Below are 26,422 nucleotides of genomic sequence, written 5' to 3'. Positions count from 1 at the left end.
TTTCCACTACTCACCGATTTCTTGGCGCAGCACCCTGCAGGAAGACCCCAGACTCCAGATCTAGAACCAACTCTAGAACCAAACTCTAGAACCCTGAAGCAGAGGCCTAACGCAAAACTGAACTTTTTGCAGCAGGCCTTCAGAACCTAGCAACCTGATTCTAACCCCTAAACTTCCACGGGGCCTAACTAAACCATTCAACAGCCTGGCTGAGCTGTTTTGCTTCTAGGTAGGAACCCTGTGCTAGAACCAGGATCAAGACCCAGAAAGCAGCGCTGTATCCAGAACCCATCAGATCCAGTTCAAGAGGCCACCCCGACCGCAGTGCAGTGCTGAGAGCAGAACCCAGAGTGCCTGAGACCTGTCCGGTGGCGAGAGTGAAGCCAAACCCTTGACCAGATCTTTGATGAGGCCCAATCCATTCTAAAGCCTAGGAGTGAGTATTTAGTCTAGAACTGTGCATAACCAATCTCTTAGTTTAAAGTAATCCTCTTCCATCCATTTCAACCTGTCCAGAACTGCATTATAGAATCTTGTGTCCCTCCTGTTGATTCCAAATCTGTAAAGCGCAATCTGTCATTTTGAAATCTTCACTTTATTTCTGAAAATCGACCTTCACAAAAACCTCCGTAACTTTTGAACCGCACATCCTAGTATTGACCTGAACCAATCCAAAGTAACTATCACTTATCCTGAATCTCATTTAGTGAATTAAAATCATTTTAGCATATTTTCCCATTCATTGCAATCACATTCAAAAGTATTTTTACCTGTTTTAAAATGATACCTGTTTTCTCTAAGCTTGCTGGGGGAACTGGAATTGAACTGCATTGTTGATTAATATTCCTGAAACCTGTGTGCTCTTATTTCCATCTCTTCATATTGCATCGTGGGGGGAGTGAGTAGTCACAGGGGAAAAAGTGATTATATTGTCTTTTGATTGAAACCATATCTAGTTTATTTCTGTACTGCATTCTTTCCCATCATTGCATTTCCTTGAATCGTACAAAGTATTCTCTGCTACCTTATCCTTCCTATTCCTACTCCTAACTGATTAAAGAGATTGTGGATATTGTGATATTACCCATTACTGATTACTGTTCATATTCATAAGTGTGCTATTCAGATATTATTTTATTCATAAAAGTGTGATATATATATTGTTCAATTCTTCAAATAAACCTTTTAATTTGCAAAACAAACCTACTTCTTGGCTCAGTGAGGTTGGGGAGATTCAAAGAGAGGGATGTTATATAAGGGTTCATCATCCAGATTTAAAGAACTTTGACATAAAAATATATAAATAAGGGCTTTCATTGGGCATCCCAGACTAGGCATTGACTTAGTTGGAGTGCTGGATTGAAGTCACTTACAGATTGGGGGCTCGTCCGGGATTTCTGAATTAGATCTACCACTTGTGCAGCTTAATACATTGTGCTAACTGAGAGGATACATAAAATCTGTTGGACTACCACGCTGTGTTACGCGGTAAAAGCACCACTCAAAAGGAAATGGTCTGTTTTGCAAAATAAAATAAACTTCTGTAAGTCAGAAAGGAAATCAATTTCCAGAATGGCGACATTGGTAGACATCAATATAGCTAAAGAGCACCTCTTACATAAGCTATTTGTGAGAGGTGAGTGGACTGAGCAGGACCAGAATGCGTGGTTGTACGCGATCACACAACAGGTCACTGCAACTGGGTTAGATATCTGGAGAGATCAGAGTCCATTACATGTGGCCCTGAGTGAACTATATATGGCCCTAAGGCCAAGGATGAGCACAACAAGATTGCCAGGGTAGCTGTATATTTATATTTGTCTATGGGAGCCATACAGGACAAATGTGCTGAAGGCCAAGATCTGGCAAGTAGGCAACTGATGGCATTAGAGAAGTCCCAATCTGATCTGGACTCTTCTGAGCAGAGGCTGCAGAGGAGCCAGGAGTCAGAAAATGAAAGTAGGCAGTATCTAATTAAAATAAAAGAGGATATGGGTATCCTGCAACAGGAAAAGGCAGACCAGGATACCAGAATTCTGGCCTTGCAGAAGGAGTATCAAGAAGGTTTGGACTCCCTACTGCAGAGCCAGAAAAAGCTGGAGAAACAACTGGATTTCAATTGGGCATGTGCAGAGCAGGTAGGCACCCTGCAAAGCCACCTGGATAGGGAGAAGGCAGAGTGCAACAAATTATTTCGGAAAGACCTGGACACCCAGGCAGAATTTGAGGAAGAGCGCCAGAAAGCTGGTGCCCTTCAAAGACAGAGGGATGACCTGGCGGCACAGAGGCAGGCTTTTGCTCAGGAAAGGGATACCTTAGGCCAGGAAGTCTGTCACTTAAAAGGGAAGCTGGAAGAAAATCACCTGGCCCTCCAGGGACTGGGTGACCTCCAAAAAGAGCATCAGAATTTGTTAGAGCACACCAGGAGGGTGGAAGATGCTCTGGCAAGAAAGGAACAGACCAGTAGGGACGGGACTCAGGAGGTAACCCTCCTGCAGCAAAGACTGGCCCAGTACTCCAGGACAAACCAGGAAGAACAGAGAGAGAATGAGGCTCTCTGTCAGCACAATGATATGCCCCAACGACAGGTAGCCATTCAAGAGAGACTGATAGAGACTAGTAAGGCCTTGATTGAGGAACAGAAAGCTCAGGCTCTTGCATGGCAACAGGGAGCAGGGGCTGATAGAGATGAGGTTCGCTGGGAAAGGGAAACACCTGAGCATAACCTCAGGGGCCCTAGTACCAGATGCCTCCCTCTCTCCAAGTCCCTGGACTCTGCCACCCCAATGTCCCCAGGCGCACATGAGCCCCGGGACACGGGGATGGCAGATAACTATCCAGTCAGAAATATGGGACTCATGGACCAGTACCTCCAAGGCATGGATAAGCAGGCATCTGGGTATGGGCACACAAGTACAGTGCAATTTAGTATGGAACCCCGGGAGAGTAGGCCCACTAAGGGCATCCTGAAAACCTCTGCCAAATTAGGTCAGTGGGGGGGGTACCCATCAAATCCTGGGAGCAAGGAGGAATAAGAAGACTCCTCTGAGCGTCCCAGGACACAGGAGACTAGGTCCCCACATTCTACCAGCCATTCCCAGGCTCGCAGAATCCGGAAAAACCTGGAAGATCAGATGGGCACCTCTGGGAGCAGTGCCTCAGAGTCAGAGGATGAATGAACCAGAGTTACCCGAACCAAGAAGGCCAATAAGGCCAAAAGGGCCTTGGTTAAGGACCCCTTAAAACAGATTAAGGCAATACGGAGTGTCATCACGCCTTATCACAAGAACGCCAATTATTCTGTATGGGAACACTTAGAGCTCTTTGAGCAAATGATGGAGACTTTCCATTTGAAAGACAGCAGTAGCTGCATTCAGTACGTAAAATGGAGATTCTCCCCAGAATACTCCAGTTTCTTTGCGGGGCTGGAGGACCGAAATCATTCAAGATGGTCCACATAAAGGGTGGCCATCTTAAAGCACTTTTCTGTTCATAGAAATCCCCAAGAGGCTCGCAAGGCAGCCTACAATTTGCAATGTGGGGAGGATCAGGCTCCACAAGAATTGGTGCAGGAGTTGAAGCGTGCCTTTGCACAGACTACCAAAAGGGTGCGCACGGACAGTAAAGAATTTATAAATACGTTTTTCCATGCCTTACCCAAATACATCATGACCCAGCTAGTGAGAGATTTTCATGAGAAAAGGTCACTAGACTGGGTCATTGAACAGGCCACCCGAATCTATGAGGTGCAGGAGCCCATAGAAAATAAAAATAATGCTCAGAAAAGCCCCAAACCGACCAGCACCCCTGCCGCTGCAGAGGTAAAGGTTGAGGTAAAGGTTGCCCCCATTTTAGATTTGGAGATGATGGGGCCTAAAAACCTACCGGCACAGAATAATTCCAAGCCCAGAAGGCCCTCGGGCCAGTCACAGACAGGGAGTCGAGGAGGTAGTCCCACCAATGAGATCCCTCACTCCCCTGACTATGTAAATCCCTGCTACAAGGGAAACCGACCCATCCTGGGTTATGTGTGGACTCCTCCAGCCCAATGGGGGGGATCCAACCAAGCACCCAACCCAGGGAACTTCCCTCCTAACTTCCCCCAGGAGTGCAGAAATTCACCAAATCCTGGGCAGAACTTTTTCCCCAGGTATCCACAAAATGTCCAAACCCAAAATCATCTATCCTTCTTTCCCACTTCCCTGAGCCCTGACAAACTAATCCGGGAGAGGGGAGGCCAAGGGCGGAGGGTTACCCAAATCTACGCAACCTGGGGTACTACCAGAGAAGGGATAGCTACCCTTCCCGGGATCATCCCAGGGGAGAAAACAGAACCCCGTATCAGCCGGAGCGGGTTTCACAACTTGAGCGCCAGGTCCAAAATATGGCACACGATCTGGGTTGCATGCTGAGGGATCAGCAGAACACTCAGATGAGCATGCCAGCACAGAATGCCCCAAACTCTGGACCTGGTGCTCCAGAACAAAGACGGGGGCAGCACCCCGATAACTCACCAGTTCCCAGGGAGGAGGCACAAGGGGAAGGAGGGTGTAAAGCCTTGGAGGAAGCTTCCTTCCCCACTTGTAAACAGCCCCTGAAAACCCAGGAACCGGAAACAAAATCTCCTGCCCCTGAAATCCTGCCGCCCAAGGAGCAAAAGGGGGGTAGGAGAAGCAAAGGACCCAAACAGACCCATTTTGAGGAGGAGGTACAGATCTTCAGATTTGAAGGAGAGGGATCCTCAGAGGATCCTGGGAAAAGGATCTTCTCCTTCAGAGATGGGGGAACTCCTTCCAAAGAAAAATGGGTCTCTAGGGATTCAAATCCAGACTGGGTAGATGTGGGGACTGAACTAGCGCCACCCATCATCCCATCCCAGAACCAACAACATCAAAATCCCCTTGTGCAAACCCATCATGGTGACTGCCTCCAAAAAGGGGGGGCGGCCCGGAAGCAGTGGAACCCAAAACTCCCCCTATCTCCAGTTGCCAACTTTTCTTTGCAGATTCCCAGGACTCCCCACAGAATTCTGCCCAAATCTCTGCTCTCTCCATGTCCAAAACTGAAACAACATTAGCACACCAGTTGTCCAAAAATGTGCATTATCTGTGCCCCCTTGCAGAATAGGAGGAAAGATACTATGCCCGGTTCAAGTTCAGGGGCAGGGTACAATTTTGGCACTGGTGGACACTCTATCCCAAGCTACCCTTCTGTCCAAAAAGGCCTTTGATGAACTAAATTCAGGAAGGGGGGAGAAATACCAAGTTCTTCTCACCTCTCTTCCTGGACAACTGCAGAACTTTGACGGGAAGGAAATTCCCATCGAGGGGACTGCGGATTTGGACATTAAAATTGGGCGACACAAGGTGAAACACCCGGTCATAGTAGTGACTCCAGAGGGCACCCCTTGTTTACTAGGGTATGACCTCCTGAGAAGTTTGTCACCCCTAATAGACTGTGTAAACAAGGTCCTCTGGACCCAAACTAGCCGACCAATAAAGTTAAAACAGAGTGTCAACCATGTTAGTTTAAACGGCACATGCCACGTGGTTGAACAAAAATCTGACCAAGTAGAATTTCACTTCCAGGACAACCAAATTCCAGACGTGACATTAATAGCAGTAGGACAACAGACTGGTGATGGTGGGTCCTCTCTATTTCTGAAAATCAACCTTCCTTCCAATTTAAGGTGGTATTCCACACTGGAAGGAAACACTCTGAAATTCTTTACCAATCCACAACCAGACATTCCCACTCCAATAGTCCAGAAAGATGTGAAATCGACTCATAGCCTGGCTGATATTCAGCAAATTGGAGAGCAGTTGTTCATCCCCGTTCAGTTAAATGAAGGGAAGGACTCTGTTCTCGCCCGAGTGTGTGTGAACAACGGTAAGAGCTTCATCAGCAAAGCCATGTTCCGCGAACTCCCAAAAGATCCAGCCATTCCCACATTCAAACTGATAGACAAATGGGAAATGGATTTGGAAGCACCCAATTCCAACCATCTCCTGCCAAGCAGGTGTATGCTCAAAATCTCCACAGGCAACAAGAGCATAGTCCATAATTGTTTGGTCGTGCGAGATGTCACTGTCGCCTTTTACTTAGGCAGTGACATTCTCAATCGCTTTGCCATTAGTTTGGACCTAATAACCTTCAAGGCTTGGTCCCAATTAGCGGATAATCCCATGGGCTTTGATGACCAAGAGAAAGCATTCAGGTCAGCTCAATTGCTACCTTATGCAGTTGAAATTCAGATTGGAGAGGAAGTCACCATCCTAGAAAGGACCCGATAATTCTCCCTGGAAGTGAAAGTTAAAAGAGGACAGAAATTGAAAAACCCTAATGCTTATATGCATCTAAATGCTTCTCTCCAACAGCAAGGGTTGGGAGTAAACCCAACACCACTAGTCAACATAGAACGTGACACCATTCCAATAGAGGTGGATAACAGCGACTTAAAGAGCATCACTCTAGCCGCAGGCACCATTATTGGAATGGCGGTTGATGACTGACATTTTTCCATTGATTTAGGGAATGAACTGTTAGGACCAATCCCCAAGGACTGTTTTGACAGTGACAGTGATGACAATACAACACCAGACAGGATGTTCACCCGGCATGGGGGGAACTTCCTGGTGTACACTTCCTGCCCTTATGGCAAGGAAGATGTGATTTGTGACTTCAGAAGGGATGAGGTGATTTTCCAAGTCCATGAGGGCTGCCTTTCCCACCTGAAGCCACCAGTCCAAATCAGCACTCTGACCAGGGACTTCTCCACCCAGCTGGAGGAGGCCGCTGAGATAGCGAAACCAGAAGTCTTTACAGGCTTCAGGCAGATGGTTGAAGAGAGAGTCAACCTAGCTGATGCCTGTGACACTCTGGAGCAGAAGCAAAGTTGAAACAAGTTTTCTTGGATTTTCAAGATCTCTTTGCGGTGGACTCATATGACTGTGGTCACACCGACATCCACACAACAACAATTACCACAGGCCCTCCAGTGACTCCAGTGTTCGTGAAGCAATATCGCTTGCCTCTCGCATCAATGGAGTCTCTTCCTGAAATAATTAAGAACCTGAGTCCCGTGGGATAATCCGTCCAGTCCACAGCACCTTCAATAATCCAGTGCTGGGGATATTGAAGTCAAAAGGCCAGTGGAGACTCTGCGCCTACATTAGGGAGCTCAACAAATGGGTCCATACTACCCTATGGCCTCTTCCCTACATTGACCAAGGGCTGGCCCAGATCCAGGGGTCACAGGTATTCACTGCAATAGACCTGACAAATGGATACTGGACTGTACCTGTCAGTAGGGGGGACCACTACAAGCTGGCTTTTACCTTTGGGGGCCAGCAGTACACATGGACCCGGACTCCCTTCAGATACCTCAACTCCGGCAATTAATTCAACATTTTTCTACATAAGGCCATGCCCGACGTGGGTGAAAGGGGTAACCTGGCTTATGTAGATGATGTCCTCATAAAAAGCTCAACTGTGGAGGAACACAAAGCGGAGATCCGTTATGTTCTGACACAGTTAAGGGCCGCCGGAGCAAAACTTTCCTTTCAGAAAGCACAGTGGTGCCGAACCCGTGTTAATTTCTTGGGGCATAAGATTACTCCTCAGGGTCTCTATCCCCAGGAAAAGAAAGTGGAAGCACTCCAGAAACTGAAGGACCCCACAACTCTGCGCGAACTAAGGAGCCTCCTTTGACTGACTAATTACAGTAGAAAGTTCATTGAGGGCTACGCAGAGATCACCAGACCATGATTCATCTTTTGAAGGGAGGGGTAAAGTGGGAATGGGGTCCAGAACAATCTGAGGCAGTAAGACAACTCAAAAGAAGTCTTGCACAAGCGCCTTGTCTAGCTTACCCTGTCAGAAACAAGGAGTTCTTCTTGGAGACAGGGTCCTCTAATACATGCCTGACTGCAGTATTACACCAATAGCATGACAAGGTCAATAAAATAATCTCCCATGATCCACCAGGGGGCGCAGAGATGTGCTGAAGCATCTCAGCTCGTCTCCTCCAAAGGGCACCGTTTGAGGGTCTTGAGCCCCCACCAACACCCCCAGAGTGAGGAGAAAACCATACCCCCACCTTGCCAACGTTGGTGGGCACATCACCCCGGAATTTGGACTTCCGCGGTGGAACCGCTGCGAAGTCGTGACCCGTTGAAGTTCGGAGGGAGAGTGACCCCTCCCCCCTTCGGCGCCGCGGCTCCACAAGAAACTACGCGGAGCCCGGGCTAGAGAGCGGCCTGTGACTAGGCCGAGCGACGCTGGCTGGCGCCTTCCCCCTTCTCCCCGGAGGGAGGTAGTGGTGGCAGGGCGCACCCTGGTTGTAGCTGGACCCGCACCCTCTGGGGCAGACGCAAGCCCCCTGCAATGCCCGGGGAGGGCCCGGAGCGGCGCCGCTGGGTCCCCCTGTGCCTGGAGAGCCGCCGCGAGGCCCGTGGAGAGCGGGCTCGGGCAGAATAAGAGAGCCCCGCCGAGGGTTTACTGTGCCGAGAGATGCACGAAAACGGAGAACTTGGACCTGGCCCCGAGGCACGGGGACGGACGGCGGGGCCTTCCCCTGGCCCGCTCAGATTGGTTACGGCATCAACCCCACAGGGTGGCACCAGCGGACCCACGAGTTGAGGAGACCAAGAACGGTACCCTGAGAACCCCCAAGATCGTGGAAGGAAACAGAGCAACACTAGGGGGTGGTCCACTACCCCTCCCATTGAACCTGGAGGGGTACTGGCGGAGTCTCCTTGCATCCCCCGCCTGGCTGAGGTGGAGAGCCCATATGCAGGACAAGGAAAGACGCAGAAGTGCGGGTATGAGGTGGTATACCAGTGGCGGTGCATTCTGCACCTAGGAGGGGAAGCCGGCGGTGAGGCCCCCTGAACACACGCTTTTTGGAGGCAGACCCCTTGGGTCAGAGATGTCCGGAGGGGGCCTATGAGCTGGAAGGAGGCACTACAGAGATTTCGCCGTCCGTCCCCGGGCCCCCAAATACTTCCTGAAATGGCTGCACAGACACACCAGGAAGCGGCGGACACCAGCACTGTCACCAGGGGCATGGCGGCCCTTCTGGAGGAAATCAGAGGCTTCAGGGCAGATATAGCGCTGCGACTGGACACCCTGGACAAGAAAGTTGACAAAATAGACGATAGAGTTCTTGCGCTCGAGAATAACACTGCTTCCAACGATATCTTCGAGACCCAATTCGATATGCGCCTTGCGGAGCTTGAAAGGAGGGAAGAGAAATGCTCCTTGAAGTTGGATGACTTGGAGAACAGGGAACGTCGGTGTAACTTGCGCTTTCTAGGTTTCCCGGAGCACGAAGGTGAAACGCAAGCGGATATCAATAAAGCTGTTAGCGCAGTGTTCGGTCTGCTGTTCGGAGGGGCCAACACGAATGTGCCCACCATCGACAGGGCCCACAGAGCGGGCGCATCCTCCAGAGGCCCCAGGTCCATTCTTGTTCATTTTCACTATTTTGCAGAGAAAAGCAAGATTCTCGAACTGGCTCGCAAGACAGGCCCAGTGGAGTGGGAAGGGGCCCAAATTTCAATCTATCAAGATCTGTCAGCTTTTACTTTGGCAAGGGGCCGATTATGCTCTCCGCTGACAAAAATGCTCCAGTCCGAGGGGGTCCGGTACAGGTGGGGATTCCCCTTCTCACTCTCTTTGGAGTTTGAAGGCTATAAGTATGCCCTGTTGACGGAGGACGACATCCAGAGAGTGTCAGGCGAACTATTGGCCGGTCTGAATATGGATCTGGGTGACCAGGAGGGTGAGCGAGCTCCGACAGGCCCAAAAGGGACCAGGGCCCCAAGGGAAAGACGCAGGTTTTGAGGCCAAAGGAAATTCAGGAGACTGGCCCCGGCATCCCCGGGGCTCCCGGACACATGAAACGGACCGTGGGGTTTAATGAAAAAGCCTGCAATCGACTTCGTGAGTGGAAGGGGGAAACAATTGTTTATATCTAAGGATGACCTTGGGGGTGGGGGGCTCGAGTTCTTGTTAATCAAGAGTTATTGAGCCCGGAGGGGGAGACAATGGTGGCCTGGTTGGCGATAGAATGACACCAACGACCTGCCAGGCGATCAGGGGTGAGGAGGGAGGGGGGAAAGTAAGGGGTTTGGGATGTTGGGGTTACAGTTATGGAATGCCAAGTTTTGGGGTCTACTACGCACCCCCAGGGCTTTCACGAGCCTCTAATGGGGTAGGCATGCACGGTGGGAGTAGGAACTGTTGTTGTTTGTCGAGGGGCGCTACGAGCTTTTATCGGTGTATTAATGGATGATCTGCTCCAATACTTGACAGTGGGATCGCTAAATGTGCGGGGGCTCAACTCGCCTACAAAGAGGTCGTTGTTGGTGCGGGAATTTGCAAGGCTCCGGCTTCACTTCTTATTTGTGCAGGAAACTCAGTGGGTTCGGGGCAAGGAACCAAAGCTCAGGGCTAAAATTATTGATCAGGTATTCACAGCATCTTCTCAGGTAAAAAAGCGAGGAGTAGCCTTGGTGGTATCCCCCAGGGCCCATTTTGTGCTTAAAGCTTCGAAATCAGATCCAGATGGACAATATCTCATGGTTAAGGGGGAGGTGCGGGGTCGGCTGTTTAAACTGGTGTGCATTTATGCCCCGAATGAAGCACAAGATGCCTTCTGGGTTGAAATGAAAGCAATAATAATATCATTCCCGGAGGGTACCCTATTGGTTGGGGGAGATTTTAATATGGTTCTGTGCCCCGAGAGGGATAGGAAATCTGCTAGACCCTGCCCAAACATGAGCCTTCACGAGAGACTTGCTGTGGCCTTTCGCGAAGTGAACAGGGAACTGGGCCTGAGTGACACATGCACCTGCAAGCAGGGTCGGAATCCCGACTATACCTTTTACTCAAGGCCTCACGCAGCTTTCTCTCTTATTGACTACATTTTGGTTGAGACCTCGCTTCTGAGGGAGGTCACTGACTCGGGAGTGAAGATTGTCCCCTGGACTGACCATGACATGGTGAAAATTAGACTGGGTTTCCCCCCTGCCCCAGCAGTAGGTTCCGGGTGGAGGTGTAATGACCTTCTTCTGCAGGACAAAGAGGTCCGCCAATCCGTTCTGGTGGCCATTGAGGACTATTTTTCCCTCAATGATAACGGTGAGGTTGGGGTCATGGGAGTATGGGAGGCATTTAAGGCTACTATTAGAGGCACCCTCATTGGGATAGGGTCGGGGAAAAAGAGGGAAAGAGCCCGGGAGGAGAAATCACTAAGGGAAAAGATAGAGGCAATACAACCAGGGGGGAAATTAAAAACACAGATGTTCCCTGGGAAATGGGAGGAATTGCAAAGGTTACGAACCAAATTAGCAGACCTCCTTGTGGGACAGACGGAGAAGAAACTCTCTTTCTTAAAACAGAAATATATGGAAAAGGGGGAAAAGGCGGATAGGATACTGGTTTGTAGGCTTCGTGAGTTCAGAAACAGCAGAAGGGTTAATTCCATCCACACCCCGGAGGGGGACTCGACTGTGCGGGATAGTAAAATCGCGGAACAATTTAGGCAATATTATGAAAGGCTGTACAGCTCGGAATGCGTGGGTGATGTAAACGAGGTTGACAGCTTTCTCGACTCCCTCCCGATACCGGGCCTCCACCCCGACAAAGCTGAGTTACTGGAGCTACCCATAACCCCACAAGAAATAATAGATACTATATCCTCGCTGAAAAGCGGAACAGCCCCAGGGGACGATGGCTACACAGTTAAGTTTTATAAAACATATCGGTCCACGCTTGCCCCATTCATGGCCAAGATGTTCAACGCTGCATTGAATCAGGGCTCCCTCCCACCCATGATGATGTCGGCTTTGATTGTTGTGCTCCCTAAGGAGGGAAAGATCCCGCCCACTGCCAATCATATCGCCCCATTTCCCTTCTCAACACTGATGTTAAAATCCTGGCTAAACTCCTAGCAAATAGATTAGCGAAACACCTTCCTTCCCTAGTACATGGCGATCAGGTGGGTTTTGTTTCGGGGCGCCAGGGATCAGACAACATTAGGAAAACCCTCGATCTCATGCATGAAGCTTCAAAACAGGAGGTGGAAGGCTAACTTCTTTCGTTAGACTCAGAAAAGGCCTTCGACCGTGTCGAGTGGCCTTACATGGGCAGAGTTCTCCGCAAGATAGGGTTGGGAGACAACTTCTGTGGGTGGATCACAGCACTTTACAACGGCCCCTCAGCGAGAGTATTGATCAGCGGAGGCACCTCTGAGCCGTTCTCCCTTTCCAGGGGCACCCGACAGGGATGTCCCCTCTCTCCCCTTTTATATGCTTTGGCGATGGAACCCCTGGCTATAGCAGTCAGGACAGACCAAGAGATCACGGGGATAAGGTGTGGCGACTGCGACTTTAAACTATCCTTATTCGCAGATGATATCCTGGGCTACCTAACCAACCTCCGGGTCTCCCTACCACGATTATTTGATCTCATACACTACTTTGGCTTCTTCTCGGGGCTGAAGATAAACACGTCCAAGTCTAGCGTAATGGCCATGGGTCCAGGGGAAAATGAGATCGAGGGCAGCACCGAAATACTTGGGGTAAGAATAGAGCGGGAATCCACCAGATACCTGGGCACCATCATCCCCAGAGACCTCTCCCAACTATACCAATGCAATTTCCCAGGGATCTTGGCTCAGGTTAGTAACAACCTTAAACGATGGGCTCCCCTTACACTCTCTTGGCTGGGGCGCATGGTTACGGTGAAGATGAATATATTGCCCCGCCTCCTTTATCTTTTCGCGGCGCTCCCTGTGGTGATACCCAAGGCCTTTTTTGAGGTACTCAAATTCCGGGTCCTCCAATTTATCTGGAATGGCAAAAGGACGAGAGTCAAGACTTCTACCTTGACCCTTCCAAAGCCAGATGGTGGATTCGGTCTCCCGGACTTCAAGCTTTACTATAAAGCAGCCCAGCTCCGAGTAATGTTGGAACATATGAGGGATGACATGGGAACATATTGGACATATATTGAGGACATTCATGCCCACCCGAGAAAAGTCAGAGACCTTTTGTGGGGCCCCCCTAGGGTTCTCCCCCCACATCTCAGAACTCACTCCACTTTGGCAGCCCTCTGGGCGGTTTGGAAGCCCAACGCTGCTAACAAACAACTATCCTCTTGGCCATCCCCCCTGACTTCGCTCTGGGGCCCCCCTATTGATCTGGGCTCCAAGGGATTCCGAGACACCCAATGTTGGTCAGACATGGGCCTGGAGAGAATCTCTCAATTATATCGTGAGGAGGGTTTTATAGAATATGACAAACTGACCGAAGCATTGGCGGACAACCCTCCCTCAGTCTTCGAATACCTACGCTTGAAGGGGATCTTGACCCACCCTCGCTGGGCCGATCGTCTCAAACGCCCCCTCACCCCTTTCGAGACTATCCTGGCCAAAAGCACAACTCGGAGGGGCTCCTTATCTTTATTCTATAGCGTCTTGATAACAGCGGACTTGGAGGGTAGACAACCTTTCAAAAAGATCTGGGAAACTAGGCTGGGCATGCCTCTGGATGATCATACGTGGAGGGCAATTTTTAAATGCATTTTCACGGGTTCTCTGTATACGGCTGCTATGGAACATAACTTCAAAATTCTCCATTCATGGCACCGCCGCCCGGCCACCCTGTCCAAAATGTTTAGGGACGTGTCCCCCTTTTGCCCCAGAGGGTGTCAACAACGGGGCACATGGTTTCATATGTGGTGGGAATGCCCAGTATTCAGGTTTATTGGACGGAACTACTTAGCTGGATTAAGGAAATTGAGGGGTTCTGCCAGACCTTACTGCCATTGGAAATCCTCCTGGGCACCCCTGCACCGGAGACAGAACTGAATGCGTTCCCTAAGGTCATTGGGGCCATGTTGAGAGCGGGGAGGCTAGCGCTCGCCCAAAAGTGGAAAAGTGCATTGGCCCCGTCCAAAGAGGAATGGCTCTGCAAACTCAGGTCGATTTCCATATATGAAAAGCTTACCGCAATAACGAGCGACACCATGACGGACTTTGTGCAAGAATGGACTGCAGTTCTTCTCCACGAGGATTGTATTTCTATGCGCCTGTAGACTGTATCTTAGGTTGCCTCCACAAGATGCCTATCCCCATTCTTCCTTGAGACTGTGAATGTTTCCCTCCGGGCAATTCACAAGCTGAACCCACTGTGTCAAGTGATTTGTCTAATTGGTACTTGGCAAACAACCGTTCTCCCCAGAGCTATTATTGTTCGTGAACTCTCAAAACTTGGTATGTTGACATTGGGTTAGGGTGGGAGGGAGGAGGGTGGTGGGAAGGGAGTTAATACTGGAAAAACTGACAACCCGTTTCTTTTATTCTTCTGTGCCTTACTGGTGGAACGGACCGTTTTGTTCAGCCCTATATGTATGTTGTCAATAAAACAAATTGTTAAAAAAAAAAAAAAAATCTCCCATGCGAGCAAAATATTATCCTCTGCGGAGGAAAAATTCAATGATTGTGAAAAGGCACTCCTCGCAATGGTGTGGGCATTGAAGAATTACCGCCCGTTTATCAAGGGGGAACACATCATAGTGGAGACTCCACACCAGCCTCTGCAATATCTCCAAAGTGACAGAATCCGGGCCGGAAATGTGAGTAATTCCGAATTACTTACTGGATTCTGTCAAAGCAAGGCTTTCATGTGCAGGTCAGATATGGCCAAAACAAGAAGAGTCCCCTCGTGCAAGGTCTGGCTGACTTGCATGATTGTGCCAGAGAAAACTGTCTCGAGGACGGGAGTCTAAAAATCAAGGACAAAATGGAGGGATGCCTCAATTCCCTACACAAAGTCTTTGAAGAAGACAAGTGTGAGGGAATGCCCACTGTCTATGTGGATGGATGCTCTTACCATGTTGACAACAACGGGGAAAAAGAACTTGTGGCCGGCGTAGGGAATGCATGGCTGAATGAGATCCCAGAACCCTGCGCTGGGTACAAGATTGGTCCCCGATGTAGTCAAGTGGCAGAGTTGATGGCTGTGCATCAAACCATCCTCACTGCTGTCCAACATCAACTCCACGAACTGGTCATAATCACTGATTCGGATTCTGTACGGAACGGATTTGTGGAGCACCTGGTTAATTGGAAAACCAGAGGCATGTTATGTGCTAATAACAAACCCTTGAAACATGGGAAGTTAATCCAAAATATTGATGATCTGGTCACCTCGAATGGGATGACCATCTACTGGAAAAAGATCAACGGTCATTCCAAAGTAGAGGGACCAGACAAAACTGGAAATGACTTAGCTGATCAGCTGGCCAAAACCGGGGCCATCCAAGGGAATCTAATAGAGATCGAGTCCTGTTGGGGGAAATCCAGGTCACTGCTATCACTAGGTCCCAGACAAATGCTCACAATGATCTTTCAACTGCACAATGGAGTAAGGAGACCCCAGATGCTGATTTGATTACGGCTCAAAAAGGGGATCCAATAATTGGTACGTTTTAGGAACACATTGAGGACCCTGAGAACTTTCCCCTGACGGATACCGATCACATTGGGAAGGAGGACCTCTGAGTGATGATGAAATGTCCAAAAATGTTCTGAATCCAAGACGGTTTGTTGGTAAGGAAATCCCTAGCTGGCCATGATCAGTGGGTGGTTCCTACCTCATTCCGAAGCCTTATGTTAAGTCACGCCCATGATGCAGCCAGAGCTGGTCATAGTGGGTTTCATAAAACACTTGAAATCTTAAGAGAGGTCGCATACGGGCCACACATGGGGCAGGACCTCGACCAATACTTGAAGGGGTGTCTTGTGTGTGCACAATTTCAGCCAACATCCCTCACACACTGTGCGCCTCTCCAAAAGAGGGGGATGACACTGCCATGGTCAGATTTGCAAGTAGATTTCTTTGGGCCCATGATTCGCTCAACTAGGGGGAACAAGTACATGTTGACTGTGACATGCTTGTTTACTAAATGGGTGGAATGTCTCCCGGCCCCAAACTGCAAGGCAGAAACAGCAGCTGCCCTGATGATCAACCACATCTTTTCGCGTTTTGGACTACCCCAAAGAATCGAGTCAGACAGAGGTAGCCATTTCACCAGCGAAGTAATGACAAAGATGTGGGAGATACATGGAGTTAAAAGGAAGCTACATATTGCTTACCGGCTAGCCTCTAGTGGTGCAGTAGAACGTTACAACAAAACCATTGTGAGCATATTAAAAAAGTTTGTGGCAGATTCTGGGCCAAGTTGGGATATCCGATTACCTCTTGTCCTAATGGCCATCAGATCTAGCCCTTCATCTGCAACTAAAATGTCACCATTTGAGGTGATGACTGGACGCAGGATGGTGCTTCCCCAGCATCTGCTGTACAGGACCCAAGAGCAGACATTGATCAATGCCTCCACAACACATGAGTATGTTGAAAATTTAAGAAAACACCTTCACCATGCTTTTGCCTATGCTCAGCGAAATCTAGAAAGATTAGCCGACAGCATGAAGACCCACTATGACTTGAAGACTACTAGAAAAGAATACAATGTAGGAGACCGGGTTTATCTATACAATTTCTAAAGGAACCAGGCCAAACAGCGAAAATTTCTGCCTACCTGGAAGGGACCTTTTGAAATTGTAGACAAGATCTCACCATTCGCCTACAAGATCCGCATCCCCAAAGACAGTTTGGCAGAGGGGGAAGACAAGTGGGTCCATATTAATCAGCTAAAGTGTTGCCATCCTAGGCACACTCTGCATCAACTGGAGGAGTCCTCTGGAACCCCAGAGGGGGCCACTCCAGATCCATAAAATTCCAACCCTAAAATATTCCACATAAAGTCTATAAAATAAAATAATAAAAATGTCTCCTGATTTATAAAATGTATATGTCCGCCCCACTACATTAATAGTGGTGGGGAAATGTCTACAAATATTTTTTGCTGTGTCATCCTAGGAGAGAAAGAGAGAGAGATAACCTATAGTTGATTGGAAACCATGGAGACTGACCAAGGAGGATGACCCGGGACCAGGAGCAAAGATCTGAGGGGCCCAGGGTATCGCTCAATACTCCCATCAGGACTTGCGAGGAGAACCGATCGATCCACCGCTGATGGAGGAAAAGACGATGAACTTTGCCATTTGTGGAATCCGGAGAGATGAGGCTTACATCCCAGTCTTGCGAAGTTCCATTGATGGAAGATCAACGGCCATCGCAAGAGGAGGGCTTGTGGGATGTATCAACCTACTCATCCAAGCCCTGCAACATCACTGTGCATTGCTGGCAGCAGAAACATCATAATGGCTGCTCGCTAGAAATCACCAGAAATTGCCAGTGAAAACCTGAAAAATAGATCACCATCTACTTTTGCCTATCTAGTGAGCACAGGAGATCAATGCCAAAAACCACCATTGGGCTACCCACAAAGTAGCCTGAAACCACTTGGAAATAGCAATGCTGAGTGCAAAAAGATACACAGAGCTGTTTGAAAATCCGTTTTCTTGATTGTCAAAAATTGCTAAAATCATGGCTCACAAATCACCTAAAAGATCCAACCTCTTTGTTGGGTGGTCAACATCATGTTACTGCAAGAATCCACATCAATACAATGTCAGCAAAAATCATATGTTCTCAGAACAAAATCCTATTTTAAAGATACTTGATGGGAAGACAGCTGTCAAAATGGGTGTAATACCGTTGCTCACCTCTACCAGAAAGCCGGCGTTTTAAGTGCCTGAGACCTGTCCAGTGGTGAGAGTGAAGCCAAACCCTTGACCAGATCTTTCACGAGGCCCACTCCATTCTAAAGCCTAGGAGTGAGTATTTAGTCTAGAACTGTCCATAACCAATCTCTTAGTTTAAAGTAATCCTCTTCCATCCATTTCAACCTGTCCAGAACTGAATTATAGAATCTTGTGTCCCTCCTGTTGATTCCAAATCTGTAAACCGCAATCTGTCATTTTGAAATCTTGTCATTTCAAAGCTAAGATCCTAAGCTTTCCAACGTACCTGAAACATTCCAATTCATTATAGTTTTTCCGTAATTGCAATTTAGCTCCATTTCACCACATGTCAAAATAGCTGTTTCTTGTTTTCAACTGCTGAATTTCGTTTGCAATCTGATAAATCACTCATGAATCATTGCTAGTGTTGACCTGAACCAATCCAAAGTAACTATCACTTATCCTGAATCTCATTTAGCGAATTAAAATCATTTTAGCATATTTTCCCATTCATTGCAATCACATTCAAAAGTATTTTTGCCTGTTTTAAAATCATTCATTACTTCAAGTCTGAAAACTTTCTTTTCAGTTACCTACCCACTCAGATACTTCAGAGACAAATGTGTGAATGCCTAAAAAGATTGATTGCCTATTTTAGTGAGTTTTCTAAAACTCCCAAGGCATTGTTTTTGCTTATGCACCCCTTCCTGAGGTTGGCTCCTATCATTTTGCAATAAATGGGTCTCTCCTCAGGAGCTAACTAATTGATGACAGCAGTGCCCTGGGACAGTGAGCCTCTCACCAAGTTGGCAATTTACAATCCTTCTTCTACCCCCTGGAGTTGGATGGTTAATTCTAGTTCCCCGAACCAGCCAAAAATTGCCTTCTCCACTTCATAAACTTGCACTAAATTATTGAGGATCTGGTGCCTGATCTTTCGCCAGTGCCTTAACTTAAATTACTTCTCTCACCATTAGAGGTATGTATGCATGCCTCTGTAACTCAAGTTCTAAATTGGGCAACACCGCTAATTTCTCTGTTTTAGCCCAGCAATGCTTGCCTGATATCTCTGTTTCTTTTCTGCTAGTAGCTAGATCGGTTGTGGTGGGACTACCTTTGGGACTTGCAGATAAGTGGGACTGGGCTGAAATGCAGGACCTGTGGGAACCCAGACCACCCTTCATTTCAGAGTAATGGCAAGAGCAACTATAGCTGTCAATGTTCCTTTCACCTACTATGCCCCCTTCTGGAACATGTACTTTGCTTCAGAGCTCAGGGTCACTACCCATACCAAGGGTCTCCTGAGCATCCTTGCTTCCTCATAATCCTGGAGGGTCCTTTGAATTTCAGGCTCACTAACCTTACTTCCCAAGGGGAGTCCACTTTCCTGATATATATCACATAGGGCTTTGACTTTCAAGGCCTTATGGGAAATCATGCAGAGTTCTATTACACAAACAAATTACCTGGCAGTGTTTCCAATATTGCTTGCACAGTTGTTTTATTTAGGTTGTCTTAGCTGTAGGCACAGTCAGAACTGGATCCCAACCACTTGATAGCAGTGTGACGAAATGACTTCTGCTCTGCCGGAGTACAGGGATGTATTATGGTTTCTAAACTCCCACTCATCACCACACTATCCCGAAACCAGCAGTGATGCCAATAATAAAGGTAAAATTGGCAAAATATGAATGGTAAAACTCCACTGCCTATTTAAGGTACCAGTGGGTGTACGGCTGGCTATATGATTCAAGAGGGGGTTGAGCCAGCAACAAAGCATCCAAACCGACAATAGTACCAATACCAAAACAAAAGGAATGCCCGATGAAGGTTCGATAAAATACAAGACTGTGATCACACCAGAAGGAGAACCAAACAAATACAAATACTAACAACCCACTCCTGTATTTCTATTAGACTCATGTGGAGTACACATACTCCTTGCATACTGCTTACCACCCACCTACTACATGGTAATGACAGCATCTGCACTTTGTTGGTGGAGACAGACATGCAGTCAAACTCCCCAGTCAAGTAAATGTATGTGATGACCAATGTTCCCTCTAATTATTTTTCTCCAAGTGCGGAAATGGGTGGCTTTCGTACGCAAACTATTTTCCATGTGCGCAATTGACTAACAAAGTAAGCCACCATGTTAGCATGCCTAATTAGTGAGCGACCATCTCCAAAGAGTTTGGAAGGAAATGCTCCCTTCCCAACCACTGCACTTCATTAAAACAGTGTAATAGATGCATCTTACAACACTTTATCCAAACATACAGGCTAAAAAACTAATATTTTATTATTTTATATGCGCTTATATGCTCATGAATAAGTCCACGAGTTCATGTTCTGCCATAGTACCTACCAAAAGTATTCCTGTGCAGCGAAAAAAATGGTATGCACAAAAAAAGCATTGTATGCTCAGGGCAAACAATAGGTCTAGTTGTGGCTATTCATTTGCAGACATTGCTCAGAGACAATGCAGAACGTGTTTAATGCCATTGGAAAAGAACACTTGGGTATTACAAAAAACAAATATTGCTTATCACTGATGGAGCAGTCAAAAATGTAGGCAGGATACATTATTTGCAGAACAGAGGTGCAATAGATTGAGTGCCTATTTATTTAGCTAGGGACCCCTCTTCTGCAACTGGGTCGGCTGTGCCCATATACACTCCATTTAGACATGGGTGACTAGCAGGGTCTTGGCCACCCTCGCATAACTTTAATGGCGAACTCTCAAAGTGGGGAAAAACCACAGAACAGGTTATCATTCCATGCTCTTTCGGGAGAGGGGCGCCTGCTACTTTATTTGAAAAACTTTGGCAAGGAACTTGAGGTTGGTCACCCTGAGTCACCTGGGGGAACCCAGATGTGGACTCCCTGCTCACTGTGCTCAGAGAGGCACAACTCCACCTCACTGATGAGGCCCAACAAGGCTGAAACACATTTATGAGGTTGCTGTTGGTACTCTTGTTCAAAATGGAATTGCCATAGCATTTCGGTGCTGGACTGCCCATGTGGGCGGGACAGAGATTGATATGCAAACGGATATTTCCCATCTGTGAAAGGTACAGTGAGCAAAAAGCGATGGCTCTGAACTCTCAAAGTGGGAAAAAAACACAGAACAGGTTATGTTCTTTCTGGAGAGGGGCTCCTGCTACCTTTTTTGAAAAATGTTTGCAAGGAACTTGGGGTTGGTCACCCTGAGTTACCTGGGGGAACCCAGACGTGGACTCCCTGCTTACTGTTCTCAAAGAGGCACAGCTCTGTCTCACTGATGAGGCCCAACAAGGCTCATTTTAAAATAATGCGGGGGGGTCCCCCGCAGGGTCCATGGGTCAATATCGCTGCAAAAATATGGCGATATTTTTGTATCGCGATATTTTGGTAGGGATATTAACACATGGAACCGATTTTACAATGTATGATCTGTTTTATGAGGTGCATTTTGGTGCATTCTATATTGTCTTTTGTATGGCACATATGTGATTTTTTGTATCTGTGTGCATATGTGTTTTAATAGATTGTTATGCTGTTCATTAAATATGTATTTGTATACCCTGCTATTAAGCAACATCGAGTACAACTTCAAAACATAATCAGGTCTGGTTTCCTCTCCAAAAGAAATCGAAGGTGACTTTATTAAATGATGGAATCTTAAGTCCTTCAAAATGTGTTTGACAGTATCGGAAACGCCTGAGGCAAATCTAAAAAGCTTTGAAATGTTTTTATAATGTGCCCTTTTGGCCCAACACTAACACTTTCTTGTCACTCCAAATACGATCACCAGACCCACTTGAAAAGATCCCGGGCAAACCCTCATCCTGGCTTGAGGAGTTACATGGTCATGTGGAAATTTCAAGAGTTCCCAGGACATCATAAAAGAACCTACAAAAGTCTGCAGTAAAATATTTGGGATGTTGGACTTTCCCTTTCCATATCTGAGAGTCTAGCGCAAGGTCACATCGAAGATTGAAATAGATGTAGCAATATCTCAAAATTGACAAAAGCAGTTTTCAATGGGAAACCCCTATTGAACAACGCTTTGTAACGCAGGTTATATAAAAAAAAACAATAAAGTGAACGGCCATAGTGGCACAATTATAATGGCCGATAGCAGAAACGAATGAACCTCGGTCCTGATAGGTTAACATCCTTTTTTGAAGCTGCTTCCAATCGATGGAAAGTTCTGTCTAATCTGAGACATTGGGGGTCATTCCGACCCTGGCGGTAAGGGATTAACGGTGCCGGTAAAAGTGGCGGAGCCGTCAACCCCTTACCGCCTCATTACGAGTCTGCTCGTGGGAACCCACTAAGGACGCCTGGTTTTACCAGGCACCCTGAGCGGGTCCTGCAAGCAGACCAGGATGCTAACAATGGGCCCATTATTAACGGGCCCGTTGTTAGCACCCTCCACATTCCCATTGAGCCCTATGGGAATGGGGATGTTCAGGGTCTGGGTTCCCTGAATGGAATTACCGGGCCCTCCAAGGTCGGAATGGCCCGGTAATTCCTCATTCAAGGAACCCAGACCCGGTATCCGATGAGGGGGTAGCCATGCCGCTAAAAGCAGCATGGTTATCCCCTACCTCGTAATGACCCCCATTATTTCATTGAGTGATGCCCGCTTTATGTTCGATAGTGCTGTAGTTCTGCTATTGGCCAAAAGACAAATCACAAATAAGGCAGCACTGACATGTTAACGTTGTTTATGCGGCCAGCAATTGAGAGGGGTAAGATCTCTTCCCGTCGCTTAAACTGGGCTCGAGGATCGGACAGTAATCTACCAAAGTTCACTTGTATTATTGTGTCTACGTCATATACTAGCCACATCTCGAGTTCTATTGCTGGACGTGGAGTGACGCCAGTAAACCCTGCGTTCTTCCAGACCGCCGTCCATAATGCATTTTTTCATTGGTGCACCCAGGTCGGACATATATTGCAGTTTATCTTCTGAAGTGTAAATACAAATCCTAAAACTCCTGATAGCATTAGAATCAACAGCTTACTGTGGAATTTCAGGATCACTGAGAGTGTTTCATTTTGGAAAACTCTAGTGACCCTTCAATATGCAGTCAAATACATCTCTGTTTTCCTCGAAGTGGAAATGCGCAGCAGTTAAAATATGAGATAGTTTACAATGTGACAGCAACGACTACTGAGAAACGAGCAGGCTCCCATAAAGTAGCGAAGGTCTGTGGTACAGTGGCAGCCTAAATGCAATATTAGAACCAAATGGTCGTCTCGGAGGAAGTATTTGACATCTGCCAGTTTCACCCCCACTCGCCTGCCCCTGATTATTAAACAGGAAGTCTTAAGAGGACGCACCCACGCAGTCGATGATAATTATGCAAAGTGGGGTTGTATTTAGGAACGCCCATTTCATCTTTGCATACCTACTCTTGGCCCCTGGGCACTGCAGGTATATAGTACTGTCTGCCGCCTGGTTTTTAATGCAGACCAAGGACCATCGCTCGGAAAGGCAACACCCAAAGCTGTAAAATGCGGCTGCTGCAGACCCCGGTCTCATGTGTCCTGTTGTGGATTTCGTGTAAGCGCGCAGGCAACAAAGCGCACATGTTTATCGGTTGCTATGTATCATCTGTAATCTAACCGACATTTTGTTTCACTTTTCAGTTGTTCGTGCTCAGTCGCCTGTGATAACACCTGCTGTCCAGGTTAGTTTTGGGGAACGGGCAACTTTTGACTGCGAAACAGGAATCAAAGACGGCAATGCTCTAAGATTTTACAAGCAGATCCCAGGAGAAGTCCCAAAGCTCATCCTGTACCACCATCACTCCTACACTGACCCCAAGTATGGGCCTGGAATGTCATCGGCCCATTTCACCGCCTCCGTGGACAGCGCCGGGACCAAGTATCAGCTCATTATCAAAGATGCAGAGATTGCGGACACGGCGCATTATTACTGTGAAAGATGGCATTCAGGCATCAATGGCCACCACTATGATGGAGAGACTGTCAAATACCTCCAAGAAGTCATCACTATCTCGAAACAGCTCGGTTCCAGGATACTGTAAGACTTGGGTTGGGGATGAACGTGCAGGCAGGCACATGTGACATCCCCCCTACCCCCTCCAGCCCACCTACAGGCAGGCCCAGAGGAAGCCTAAGCAGATGCCACGGTCTGGACTCTAATCCCACCGCCAGGACTTTCTGAGGTTCAGAGAACAAAACGATCAGAGTGCAAAGACCCTAACAGAGGGCACAGGTCAAGACAAACAAGACCAACTAATGAATGGCATGAACAACACGCAGGAGCGTTGCTGCAATGCACGCTACCTTACGAGGTAAGGGGTCTGGTTTACAGCAATGGTTTAACATGGGGGAAGTGCGATTGAAAACATGTTTGTAATTCATGCCCAAGGACTGCAGTGAGGATGGCCACCGGGCATTCACTCTGTCAGATTCACTGCACCTGACACACAGGGAGAACGAATACAAGCAAACGCGCATGATATCGCATTCACTTCAGGCAGCTACAGACAAGCACCTCACACCTCGGGGAGGGCGAAATGGCTCGATGATCTTCCATGGTAACATTGGCAGATTCTGGTACACAGTTGCTCGATCTGCCCATTTAGCTTGCTTAGCAGAATTGGATGTTTCTGGCCTTTTAAGTAGCAACAAGGGAGTGCACTACAAGTAATTATGTATTATCCAACAATTACAATGAATTACATTGTTTCACTGTCAGGCGGGATAAATCCTAGGCCACCAGGATTCCACAAACACGCCCTTCTCTTGTCCTGACTCCTTTCTGATTGGTCACACATCCTTCTGCAGGGTCTCAAGCTGTCTTCCATTGGGCATTAATAAAAACAGACATTTACTCTCTCATAGATATAGTTTAACAATCATGCTTCTTCTTTGAAGCACGATTGTTGAAAGGTACATGTAAAATAGTTATGAGAGAGTAAATGTTTGTTGGTTTTGTGTTTATTAATGCCCACAGGAAGACAGTTTATGAGTCCCTGAAGAAGGTTCCATGTAATAATATCCCCTCAAAAATATCGCCACGCAAAAAGGTCACCAAAAAATGGCCGTTTTTTGTGGGGACATTATTGCATGGAACATGCGGGGGACACCCCCGCAAACCCCAAACCCTTTTTTTTTGGCTGCCCCTGCCCCTATATATATGGTCACCCATATAATATTGCCACAACCTTTTCACAGTGATATTATATACGGCGACCATATATATGGGGATAATATTACCTGATACCCTGAAGAAGGATGTTTGACCAAGCCGAAACGCGTCGTGATGAGAGAAGAGCTTTGTGGAACTTTGTTCATTTACTATGAGCTGCAGTGGCTGTTTTTGAAGGACCATCAAATTTGTATTTAAGTATTTGCGTGGGGTTAACTGATTTTTGGTGTGCATTTTGATGCTAAGAAACTATTTGTATGTGTGATTTTTGATGGTGAACATTGTGTTGTTAAAATATTGAGACTGTACTGTTAGTCAGTACATTTATCTTCACTGACTGATCTTGAATGTTCTTGTTTTTTAAATCACAATGATTACAGTTTAGTTCTCTATTTTTAGATATTGTAAACCTTGAGAGGTTTCCAGAGGAATGCATCCGGGTGGTTCTAGGTCATTTGGTTGAATCTAAATGGTCGACAGGACAAATGGTCGACACCAAAAGGTCGACAGGTCAAATGGTCAATTTTTTTTTTTGTTTTTTCACATTTTTTGTTTTTTTTGGGGGGGTCCCCCCAACCCCCTTTTTTTTGCTAAAAACCCTTTTTTTCCCTAAACGAAAACCTAAAAATATATTCATAAATAAAAAAAAATTCGACCATTTGACCTGTCGACCAAATTGTGTCGACCATTTGTCTGTCGACCATTTGTCTGTCGACCAATTGACTAGACACCCATTCGGGTTACCCATTGTCTAATGGGTCTTTTCATGCTCTTGTTTCTGACCTTTTCCCACACAAGATCTTTTTTCATATATAATGCTCCCTTAGATTTTGTTCATTCTTTCACAAATTCTTTTTTTTTGCGTGTTTTTCGGTACAAACAAATAAAATAAAATTTCCTGTGCAAAAAGAAAACCGCCGAATCATGTGGCAGAGATGGGGAAAGAAATGCCCGGCCAGTGAAATGGAATCATTGGGGAATTTCCCCAATTTCTTTTTGCCACCTTTAATTTCACCAGCCTGTAATTACACAACCTCTCTCTCCATAGAGACTGCACTTTCAAGAATACTCATCCACCCTACAGAAAAAAGGAAAGACCACAAAAATGCACTCAAGAAGTAGCAGAACAACACACAGATGAAACCTAACTTTGTATAGACAGACATACCATTTCAGGGAAGGACTGGCAATTTTTGGGCGTGGGGCTGAAAGTACAATATATTGGCTCATGGTGCAAAATCCCCAGCCCAAAGCAGCACAGTGGCTCCAAACATCCATTCATATTATATAATTGATATTAAAAAATACTTTATAAGCAGATAATACAGTGAACACTAAGTCAGTGCTGTTTAACATAGTGATTCATTTTTAAGGGCAGCACCATGTGCTCACATGTCCATTCCTGCATTTTGCGGCAGAATCTATCAACAGATTATTATTCATCTGTTTCTCCTTTGCTCTGCACTTTCCACTTCTCCCCCCTTCCATGCACTTTTCCCTTCCCCCTCTCCTGTGCACTTGCACGTTCT

The 26,422-nt window shown here is 47.0% G+C and overlaps 2 protein-coding genes across 10 annotated transcripts in view; both read left to right on the top strand.

Moving 5' to 3' along the window:
- LOC138578543 (immunoglobulin kappa light chain-like) overlaps positions 1–26,422 on the top strand; it is a 491,642-nt gene that overhangs the window by 276,315 nt on the left and 188,905 nt on the right. Inside the window, exons 1-2 of one of the 6 annotated variants that reach the window (XM_069649718.1) lie at positions 23,183–23,276; positions 23,363–23,682. The exons of 4 other annotated variants lie outside the window; for them this stretch is intronic. In XM_069649718.1, the coding sequence (XP_069505819.1) occupies positions 23,228–23,276; positions 23,363–23,682 (369 nt within the window). In that variant the 5' untranslated portion in view covers positions 23,183–23,227. Of the gene's footprint in view, positions 1–23,182; positions 23,277–23,362; positions 23,686–26,422 lie in introns of those variants that run through there. One more of the 6 variants, XM_069649717.1, reaches the window with a different exon arrangement.
- Positions 23,693–26,422, top strand: part of LOC138578512 (uncharacterized) — a 61,657-nt gene continuing 58,927 nt past the window's right edge. For all 4 annotated transcript variants that reach the window (XR_011303991.1, XR_011303989.1, XR_011303990.1 and 1 more), the window contains exon 1: positions 23,693–24,033. The gene's annotated coding sequence lies outside the window, so the exon portion shown is untranslated. The remainder of the gene's footprint in view (positions 24,034–26,422) is intronic.

This window comes from Ambystoma mexicanum, chromosome 1p (genome assembly GCF_040938575.1).
Source record: "Ambystoma mexicanum isolate Mex_15411 chromosome 1p, UKY_AmexF1_1, whole genome shotgun sequence".
Classification (NCBI taxonomy): domain Eukaryota; kingdom Metazoa; phylum Chordata; class Amphibia; order Caudata; family Ambystomatidae; genus Ambystoma; species Ambystoma mexicanum.
Note: the sequence above shows the minus strand (reverse complement) of the source record. Positions and strands in the feature narration are given on the sequence as shown.